Below are 12,015 nucleotides of genomic sequence, written 5' to 3'. Positions count from 1 at the left end.
GTAATACAAGCCCTAATGAAATGCCTTCGACAAGATCAAATATGAACCATACAAAGTGGGCTGGAACACTGTTATTTTAATGTAAACCGTGGCCGTGATCGCTGTAAAACCGACGGTGAAAGCTTTTGAAGAGATAAAGCCATTGCTTTCGTCTTCCAAGGAAGGGAAAGTATAATGGGCACGATTGCATTATCGGATATGCCAGGATTCAGTCAGGTTTATAATTACTGAATATTGACCTTTGATTTTCTTGTATCTGTCGTCTCGTCTTCGCGTTTTCAGGGATTTTCCGTACAGTTCTGGGTATGGATTCCTATAAACATTCTGTGATTTGAGCTCCAGTATCTTCATATTTAGAACAGCTGTACTAGGTCGTACACAATTATTATGGGTTGAAAGGAGCCTTTAGGTAATATCCTCCATGTTTTATTTATTTATTTTTTTCATTTAAATCGGTACTGTAGTATTAGATAATATTAAAAAAAAAAAAAAAAGTTATTCAGCTCATGCCATTTTTTATTAGTTTTGATATAATGAGCATCCTTTGATTTCTATAGCAGGTTTTAGCACACCTCCCCAGCAGTGCCAGCTCTTTGTAATACTTTCCTGATTGGGATAATTTGTTGCAAATATTCCCAGCAGTTTGCGCTACAACCTGTAACAATAGATAATGCTACCTTAGTAATTTAAGAATACATTGTAGCTGCTGAGTTACACAGACTGAAGGATTGATTGAAAATGAAAGGCGGTCATTTAGTGAACCCTGGGAAGCAGGATCTGTGCTGATCGCTCACGGGAGAACAAATCGATCGGCAGCTTTGATAATTAGTTTTTAATAAAAGTAATCAAAGGCTGCATATATATATATATTATTTTTTAATCTTTTTTTATTTTAAGTGCTGCTTCGATTGCCGCTTTAATGTAAGAAAACAGAACTGGCTCAAACTGTGCTATAATTTGGAGTTTGTTTATAGTTATGCTTTTATTATTAATATTATTATTATTATTATTATAGTGGAATATATTAATGTCATTTTCCCAAAATAGGAAAACGTGTATTAACATGAACCTCTCAGATAAAGAATTCGTACAGTAAGATCTTTGAAATAAACGTTTTCTTTTTTTTACTAATAACTATCTTTATTGTTTGACTTCAAAACCTATAATTATTATACATAACCTTTTTTTATGAAGTATTGGCTTTTTTTTTGTCCTAGCACAAATGTACTAATAATATTTTTTTTTTTTGCTAAATGAATGTTCACAATCTAAAATCAGCAAATGATTCACAGGACACACAGTGACTCAATCAAGAGATCGTTGGGGGGAGGGAGAGGAATAAGGGGGAGGGAGGGGGATGGGGGGGGGGGGGAGGGAGGGGGATGGGGGGGGGGGAGGGGGATGGGGGGGGGGAGGGAATTCTGCCCACAAACAGTTTACAAACTGTTTACAACAGATTATAACAACTACAGAAAATCTGTGACCTATTAAATTCAAAAGTATTGCTCATTCTATACGGAATTAAAGGGGAGTAGGGAGAAAGTTGTGTTATGGCTTGGGAATAAATATTCCCTCCCAGTATTATAATGCACTTATAAAAATGTTATTTAAAATAAATTCCTACCAAGATTAATACATTACAAGTCTATAGATGATTACTAAACTCGCCTCAAATAAATTTCATATGTAAAAATAAAAATAAAATAAGAAGTAACATAAAACAGGGGAAAACACTCAACTGAGATGCATCAGTGGTAGAATTTTCTTTTTTCGGATTTGTGTAAATTAATTTCTTGCAGCTTGATACATACAATAAACCCTTAGACTTCCCCTTTGTCTTGTGTTCTTAAACTGTCAATTTATACTTATTGGAATAATATAAAAATTATAGTGGTTTGCTGATGCATAAACTATTACACTGCTCAATAATAATGTCATGGCAGTTTAATATATGTACAGAGTACAACTTTCCTGTAATAGGATTCCCTTATGAAATGCTAAACAGATGTTTACTTGGTGTAATGAATTTGCCCTATAAATATTATTCGCAATGGTCAGCATGATTTCTCAAAAATCATTGAAACAGGTCAAGTCGCTGATAATTCAAAACTTAAAAGACGGCTATTTTAATAAAAATGTCAATACTTTGGTCTTTGCAAAAACATTTGAGACTGATTATACTGCTCATATTGAAAGAAAAACACAAGGTCTATATCTTTAGATCTTTTATTGAGCTGTGAGCACAGCATCAATAACGGCTTCTCAGCTGTAAATGAAAATTGATTCCAGATCTAACCCTTCATTTACAGTGTTTCTCTAATCCGAAGTAACCATATTAAAGAGCGAAAGAACGCATATTTAATGGAACGCTTTGAACAACCCTAAATATTTTCAATGTGAGAGAGATACAAGCAATGCATCTTGCTACAAACCATTAATTGCAAACAGGTTGTGACCAAAAACACAACGTGAAGCAGGAAATGTTAGCCTGTTGAGAAAACAGAACAATTATTCTAAAAGGGCAAAAATCGAGTAATTTGACCACAGACATTAAGTCAAGAAGATCCGAGATTCTGAGATTGTTAGTTATTAGCCGTTTGTTAAAACATTACAGGGGGTAATTCAGAGAACATAGGGGCTCATTCACAGAATGCCAGTGAGCACTATAGACCTATAAACGCTGTAGCTATGGTTTGTCGTATTAATGCTTTGATGGAGCTGGCACTTCACGTTTCATTTTGATAATGTCACAAGATTTCAGGTTGCACCATTAGTCACGGCAGTCCTGAGGAAAAATTCTCCCCTTTCTCTTCTGGATGAGGTTTGGAGTAAAGATACACTGGGATTGTAGGGGCTGTAGTTCATTTGGAATACAAGACAGTCCAAAAGGTCGGTGAAGCCTATACACTAATATTTTATTTTACATTTTTTAGTGCGTCAACATTTCAGTGCTAAAAAGAAATACAAACCTTCAAAAAATGTGCTGTGTATTTATGAAGACTACCTACCTATGACGTATAATGTGTTGTTTGAAATTAGTTTTGAGGTATCGGGTCATGCTGAACACCTTACTGACACAATTTAAATTAAAACAGAATTGTGAATATTTTTTATTTTTATTTATACAGTAACTAGTATTAGTGAATATAAATTATTAATTCAAATAACTTGCAGAGGCTGGCAAATGATACACTGGGGGCATGCACAACCCACCATCCCAAATGTTAAGCAGCACACCATAAAACACGCATGCTCACCAGGCGTGCCATACAAAACATGTCCACCAAATATACATGCACCATACACGCAATCCCAACGTTTACAGAAATTACGCATACACACCCCATATATACACCAAATAAACCTCCCAAACTTCTATACAGACACCAAAGTAGCTCTCACACCCCCTATACATACAAAGTAGCTCTCACACCCCCTATACATACAAAGTAGCTCTCACACCCCCTATACATACAAAGTAGCACTTACACCCCCTATAAATACAAAGTAGCTCCCACACCCCCTATACATACAAAGTAGCTCTCACACCCCCTATACATACAAAGTAGCTCTCACACCCCCTTTACATACAAAGTAGCTCTCACACCCCCTATACATACAAAGTAGCTCTCACACCCCCTATACATACAAAGTAGCTCTCACACCCCCTATACATACAAAGTAGCTCTTACACCCCCTATACATACAAAGTAGCTCCCACACCCCCTATAATACAAATTAACTCACAAACCCTATAAGATACCAAAGTAACTCTCACATCCCCATACATACAAAGTAACCCTCCACACCCCATACATAAACCAAATGAACACTCACACCACATACATATACCAAATGAACCACTCCCCACCCCATACACACATTAAAGTAACCACCCACACCCACCAGATTCACAGAGACACAAAAGATACATAAAATACATATACTGTAAAACTTGCCTTATAAGAGAGTAGCAGAGAGACCTAGTGCAGAGCGCCCTCTGCGGGCCGGAATGTGCTGCTGCACAGTGTACTAACCTGCACCCCCCCCCCCCCCGTACTCCCGGCCCAAATTTCTGCAACCAGACTGGCCTAGGGAACAATTGTCCTCCTGCCGCCAGGCCAGCCCACCCCTGAGTGTAATATTATTTATGTTGTTGTTTTTATACTCATTTTATTCATCGTATTAAATTTGCAATTATTCCTTGTAAACCTATCAGTGATTTTTTGTTTTTAGTTGCACTATGATCTTTTTCTCTTTTTTTCTTCCATGTTGTTGTCTTATCTGTTTGTTTGTTGTTCTGTGAGACTTCATTGAAGATACTGCCTTGGATCTCATCCCAGCTGCATTGGACTATATTCGGTCAGGCTATATATATTTATATATATACAGGCAGTCCTCGTTTTACAACGCTTCGCTTTACAACGAATGGCTTATCCAACGCTATGCAATGCATACCTATATTCATTTTTACAACGCCAAAATGGCTTATCCAACGCTCTTACGACGCTTTGCAACGTTGTGTATGTGTGTATATATACACATATTCACATAAACAACGTTGCAAAGCATCGTAAGAGCGTATATATATAATATTATACTATATAATATTATATTATACTATATAATATATTATTTATTATGTTATATTATATATATAATACAGTATATACACTATATAATTTATGTGTGTGCTGCATATCTTATTGCCTGCATAAAATATTTGGTGTATTTTAGTGTTAAAAATGCCTTCAGGAACGGAACCTTTAATTTAAACAGTGTTCCTGTGGGAAACGTGTTTCGCTTTACAACGTTTCGCTTTACAACGCCATTTTGAGTAACGCATTGTGTCGGATAACCGAGGACTGCCTGTATTTATATTTCCTTTTGGAGGCGCCGGTATATGTGTTTTTATTATTTATTGCAGCCATACTGTCAAAATAATACATGTTGCAAACCTATACAGTGAAACACCTGTGCTGCGTCAAATACATTTTTGTGTTGATACATTGCAACTTCAATTCTGCGCTAACACTATTCTCTATTTAGGGTTTTAGGTCAAGTTATTCTTTGTGGATGATTTTGACGCGCTTTCTCCTTATTTGGCACACAGAAACATTATTTTTAGTAAATACCAATAAAATCTATATGCCATCACAGGCCATTTCAGTGCACAAAATAAAGGAAAAAAACGTTTAAGATGAGATTTCCCTGTGTCGACAAAAAGTCTTTTGTGATGCTTAGTACATAGGCCTATGTATGATCCGTGAAAATATATATATATATATATATATATATATATATATATATATATATATATATATATATATATATATATATATATATATATACTGGATGCGGCTAGATTGGTAACAGACAAAACCAGACTAACAATATCAGATGTATTCCTAAGTAGTTTGTTCAAAACATCAAATAATGTATATTTACTGTTGGACATCAGGTAATACAAAGAGAAAATGTAACAGCAATGTAAAGCATTCAAGGAATATTGCAATGTAATCTGGCATTTACTGTAATGTTCCAACACAGCCTTGAAGATACATTCATATGGAAACTCTATTATTGTGTATGAAAGTACAATAGATGGTTGCTTTATACTTTAGCAGTAAATGTAACCAAAAGGAAAGAAATGACAGCATCAGCAACTTTGGCAACCGATTTTTCATTAAATCTCCATATAGCCTAAGGAAAATTCAATGTATGGATCTCAGACAATTTCGTACCAGATGCCTGTAAATAAACAGCAGTAATTGTGTGTAACAAACTATAGTCTTTACATAAGGAGCTGTATAATATTGTCAGAAAGGCCGCATTTCAAGTTCAAAGGATACATCCCTCCGTGATCAATGTGTAACTGAATGACAATGAAGGCGATAAGGACTAAGGAGCACTCACGCAAATCTTGGTTACACTCCCGCGGATACTTGAAGGGCTGAAGAAATCCAGATGTATATCTGGTAGCACAAAGCCAGCCCTCCCGTGGAATTTTTCTAAGAGTCTTCATTAATTACATTGATCGATGTTTCGGTCCTATGCCTGGACATTTCTCAAGACAACATTTTTATATTGGGCAGAGTAGTGCCAACACACACCTGGGAACTAAAAGCTCATTTTCATTGCAAGAAAACCCATTACACAGGTTATTAGTGTATTTGGAAAGTCGCACCCAACGCCACATCCACACCCAACAGGTGATGTCGCCCTCATTGGTTACAGGTTTTTGGATGGTGTGTGCTAGAAGGTGCAACTACTGACGGGATCAAATGTTACCTTGGATCTGTGTTGTAATGCTCAGTATTGATGAAAGGATCTCACATACGCAAAGCTGAATTAAGATGTGATCGTTGTATTTATGTTAAGCACTTTTGTTTCCCCTACGGAAAAAAGTAGCTCTCTCCCAGAAATCCAATATCATTTGAACATATTCACATTAGTTCATGTATATAACAAACAAGTACCTGGTCAATGTCCTCTTCATCACTGCTCAGCTTCAAATCATCTTCAAGCATTCTATACAAGAAAGTACATAAAAATAGGCCTATTATTATAACAGCTATTACCGTACCTGTGAATATACAACACATTTCTCAAATAGCACATCAATCTGTATACTTAGTTGAAACACTATTTGATTACATTTCATGCATAGATATTGTGTCTTTATTTGATATGATACAAAGCCAAGTTGCAGCATTTTATAATACAAGACAGCATAGTAATTAACCTCTCTGACTCATATTGCTCTGAAGTGCGCGTTCCATGGGTAGAGAGGGGTTTCATATTTGCCCTTCCGCCATTTTTTAGAAAGCAAGCGTTACCATGGCTTGATATAGCCATTCACATTTGGCATTCTTATCAGCTCTTGTGTTTGTTTTGATAACCTAGATATCCAAGGTCATCTCACTCCCACTTAATTTGCCGCAGATGATTATTTCTTGGGTTTTGACATGTTAGTGAATTCCATAAATCTCTGCTCGTACACTGAATAACATGCAACAACAACATTACCTAATTAAATGGCAAGCCCCCTGCCCCCCCCCCCCCGATCTTTCAGAATAACACGTTCAAGGAGCCAATGTCCGTTTCCTATATTATTATTTCTATGATCTAGTACAGCGGAGGCCAACTTGGGTCCTCAAGGGCCACCAACTTGGTAGGTTTTAAGGCTATCCTCGCTTCAGATGCAAAACAGAAGAAAGGAATCCCATCAAAAACGCACTCAACGTCTATTTTAACTGGAAATATAATCCTTAAAGAGATGGAAATCTTTGACAGAGCCACGGATTGAGCCACCTGTGCTGAAGCAGGGATATCCCTAATAACCGACTTGATGATGGCCCTTGAGGACTGGAGTTGGCCACACCATATCTAGTAAAGGAATCAAAGGAAGATGTAAAAATTAGAATGTTGTCCAAGTGAATGTCATTTTTGAACGGGACGGTATACCTTAAATAAAATGGAAGTATAATTAATTTCCTTTAATAGATTTGATTGTCCTACCAAGTTCTTCATTGTGAACATAATTTTGATGTATATTTCATCACCACCATTTCCTTTTTTTCCTTTATTTACTGCAACTTTGTTGTATAATTTTGATTAAAATTAATAATAACATTGAATATTCCTTTATTTACAAAACATATTTCCATGTAAAAACATATCTATGAAACTTTATATAAGAATGGCATAGAATTGAATGGAGAACCCCACAAACACTCGTTATAGATTTGCTCCTTTCCAGGCTGACTTAATCTTTGCATACAATCTGTAAGAATAAGGCCTTGACCCCGCTGCCTACTGCATGGACGCTGCACGGACGAGAGCCCTCCCCTCAATGGCGCCGGGCCCGCTGCGAGGGGGGGCCGCAGCGCCGTGGCGAGAGTTGCTCCTGCTCTCAATAGAATTGAGAACTGTGCTATGGAAGCATATTTTGTTTAATTATTATACAAATGGATTCCAACAAACAACAACAAAGGAAAGTGTAAAAATGTACTTTTACCTCGAAAAAAATCTAAACTAAACGTGTAATGATAACTGTGCAGGGAGAATGAGAGGTACTGTACAGTATGTGGTTAGGTCAACAGATTTGACGAGGGCTAATCCTGAGGCTCAGTGTGACTGCAGGCTGGTCACTTCTGAGTGCTTCATTCACAGAATCAGTACTTCAGGACACTGTGTCTCACCCACGCCTGCCTGCCATCTCTTCCTCTGTAATTGGTGTTAACCTTCTGATTTAATACTGACTAACCTTAAAACTCGCCCCACACATCAAGCACCCCAATAGTCTGCACTCATGGCTTTTGTCCCACACCCACAGTCACTCCTACCACCCATTGTGGCCAAGCACTGCCATCTACAGCGCTTATTCCCTCACCTGCTGTCTCTAAGTCTCCCATCATAACACTTAGATTGTAAGCTCTTCGGGCAGGGATTTCCTTTCTATTGTCTGATTTTGCTGCGCTTATTGTATTATTATAATTCCCCGTACTGTATTCTTTGTGAAGCGCTGAGCACACTTTTGGCGCTATACAAATAAATACAATACAATACTGTGTATTACATACATGCATCTGAACAATGTAAAACAAAATGATTGTCATAATGTGCTTCAAATGGAGATGAATGTTAAATGCATCACAGTGTAACTTGTTGCAGCCTTCATGCTCAGTATTGTAGCAATGTCTGACTCAGAAAGATATTTCTAATAAGGCCACGTTCATACTCCGCGCAATGCCTCGAACAAAAGGCCGTACCTCTATGAGGCGGGCCATAGAGCACGTGACCATGCGTGCCAGCAAGCGCGACGGCGCAGGCGATTTTTGGGCAGACAAAAAAAATTGTTTTCATCGCCCAATGACCGGGTCACATGAGGGGTTCAGCCAATTAGGGCGAACCAGCTTTGTGACATCATGGCCACGCCTCCGCCACGCCTCCCCACCGCACCTTCCCCTCCCAAAGGCCACGGATCGCTCACACGACAGGCGCACGCAACGGCATGCGCTCCATCGCGAGCGCATACTTTATCTGTGGCGTAAGGGATACAATAGTTCCTGCTAAGTGTCCTAGACATGTGAGCAGAGAAGGCATGTAGTGTATGGAGATAATGTGCAGTAGGGAAGGCATGTACTGTATGGAGATAATGTGCAGTAGAGAAGGCATGCACCGTATGGAGATAATGTGCAGTAGGGAAGGCATGTACTGTATGGAGATAATGTGCATTAGAGAAGGCATTTACTGTATGGAGATAATGTGCATTAGAGAAGGCATGTACTGTATGGAGATAATGTGCAGTAGAGAAGGCATTTACTGTATGGAGATAATGTGCAGTAGAGAAGGCATGCACTGTATGGAGATAATGTGCAGTAGGGAAGGCATGTACTGTATGGAGATAATGTGCAGTAGAGAAGGCATGTACTGTATGGAGATAATGTGCAGTAGAGAAGGCATGTACTGTATGGAGATAATGTGCAGTAGAGAAGGCATGTACTGTATGGAGATAATGTGCAGTAGAGAAGTCATGTACTATATGGAGATAATGTTCAGTTGTCTGCAACCAACCTAGCAGTCTTCTGGCAAAATCCTTTGTACAGCTCTGCCTACACTGTTAGTGCTATATAAGAATAATATTATTTATAGCTGGTTGTATTGTCACTGATTTTCACATATAACATGGAGGATGATATGAATTGACTTCACTTCCAATACCCAACTGCTGCTGAACCCAACCAAACTGAAATTCGGTTCATACCCTAATCGTATTTTGGGGAAGGATACTGATAAAGTCATCTCATAAGATATCAGGGTTGCATTCATTTGTGTAAATGTGTTGAGTATGTCACTGCAACTGCTGCCATTGTAACCTATGAAATATCAATTTTCTAATCGTGAACAATAGATATGAACTGTCTAAATGTGGCACGTTTTCCGTTTCCTACCAGCACTGAAATAAAGATGTATTATGGAGCACAGATAAGGCCCTCCTGTCCCCAACATAATGGTACAAATACAGACTGATACAATGTTGACACTGGTCACCATGTATAGATATATGTAAAAATTGGGACTCCGGTATTTATTGGGGGAACTTAATTTAGGCATTCTTTTTTTGCTTTATGATGTTATTTCAGCATTTCCCTCCTTTTTTTTTGAGTTTTCGTTCCGTAGAGATGTAGCAGACGTTACTGCTACCCGGCGGCGCATTGCAGCGGGATATGCACCAGCCAGAGCGACCTCCATTAAAAATAAATGAGCCATGTGTGCAAAAGACGCGTGGCCAGCAGACAGCAGCAGGTGCAATAACACAGGATACACCTGTAAAGTGAAAGTGCCCCCCCCCCACGTACGATTTATTCAAGATAATGTAAATGTAGGACCTCAGTATGTACCCCCTAAAAGGAAGTATAACGAGCAGAAAAATAAAAGATATTTTCACATTTCTCATGTGGAATACACAAGACATTGTCTTTCTCAGTCAACATTTGAAAGAAAGAGACATCTTTCCTTTTAGGATAACATCTTTTTAATGAAGTCAATTCAATGATTAGGTTGTTTGTAAAATGTTAGTTTTAACCAAGAGCTTTAAACCCACTTATTGGCCCTCTCTAAATGTATCCCATCTCTTCTTCTTCTTGAACTGATTTAGCTTTTCCCCTGGTAACAATCTGTTCCAACTCCTGAGTGAGTCCATCACGCAGAAAACACGGGGAAAAACACCTCAGTACAATACCAATTCCACAAGAGAGTTCTGAGGCACGTGGCAAATTAGAGGTGAAGAGGAAATATGTTGTGTACGGTTCTTTGTACTATTATTTATTATCGCTTATTTGTGAAGCGCTAACATATTCCACAGCGTGGTACAATGGGGTACGGAGATATGTATATTACATACATCTAAACAGTTACATACAGGAAAGGACAAACATGCACAAACAGATACAGAAGGAAATGAGGACCCTTCTTGTGAGAGCTTACTGTCTAGAGGGAGTAAGGGACAAAGTTGAAACAAGAAGGTGAGGTGGCTGCTTATTGTAGGATAAGGTGCGGCTCAGGCTAGAATATGGCCCAGTCTGACAGCAGAAGCCATAAGGTTGGGGGGGGGGGGATGTTACGTATGGTGGAGATTTGTTCAGCCACACAGCTGATCCCAATGGGGTTGGAGAGGGAGGGGAGTTGGATGTTACGGACCCACCTGAATATGTCATGAAAGATCATGGAAGACATCCATCAATGGTTTTTTATGTTGGTCTCATAAAAGGTACTGTATTAAAACTTGCAAATAATCTATATTTCCTTAAGACCAACATAATGGCTATAATGTGTCGGATTTCAATTATATTAACAGGATTGACATGTTCTTGTAAACGTTTAGTATCTATATAGCTGAGGCATGTCATATGCATCGGATATTTTTGGTCAGGACGAGTATCAATATTATAAATGTGACCTTCACCAGCAATTTATCGTTTATTACTTTCTGGATGGTAGTCATGCTTTCAGTACAAGGTAGATTGCTGTCTTTATGGATTTCAAATATACAACTTGTTTCCCATTTATGTGATGTATTTCTATGTTTTATGTCATGCTGGGAGCACAGAGGTTGTTATCATGCAAATGACAAGCTGAATGGTTGTTTGCAGATGGATTTTAGGAATATTTTACATGTACTGCAACGGAATTTGATCATTTATCAGTATTCCAATAAGAAATCACCAACAGACTGCCTCTAGCCACAATGCACTGTGTTGTCACAAAGAGAAATGAGAAAAGTGTGAAATAGCGCTGGTGCAAACATAATAATTACAAAAGTGAAAAGAGCCGTTTGTTCCCAAATATTTCAACTGTAAATATTGTAGTATAAAGTTCTAATACACTTAAAGGAGAACCCTATGAAGGTTCAAAAGCTGTGTGCACTATCATTCCATGTATGAGGAGTAGAGGTTGAACTTGATGGATGTGTCTTTTTTTCTACTTTGTAACTATATGAAACTCTGATGT

The 12,015-nt window shown here is 38.1% G+C and overlaps 1 protein-coding gene across 2 annotated transcripts in view; it reads right to left on the bottom strand.

Annotated features, from left to right (window-relative positions):
* The window catches only part of AFF2 (ALF transcription elongation factor 2), a 376,659-nt gene that overhangs the window by 82,666 nt on the left and 281,978 nt on the right, over positions 1-12,015 (bottom strand). For both annotated transcript variants that reach the window (XM_075573283.1, XM_075573284.1), the window contains one exon: positions 6,480-6,531. In XM_075573283.1, the coding sequence (XP_075429398.1) occupies positions 6,480-6,531 (52 nt within the window). The remainder of the gene's footprint in view (positions 1-6,479; positions 6,532-12,015) is intronic.

The sequence above is a fragment of the Ascaphus truei genome, chromosome 16 (assembly GCF_040206685.1).
Source record: "Ascaphus truei isolate aAscTru1 chromosome 16, aAscTru1.hap1, whole genome shotgun sequence".
Classification (NCBI taxonomy): domain Eukaryota; kingdom Metazoa; phylum Chordata; class Amphibia; order Anura; family Ascaphidae; genus Ascaphus; species Ascaphus truei.
Note: the sequence above shows the minus strand (reverse complement) of the source record. Positions and strands in the feature narration are given on the sequence as shown.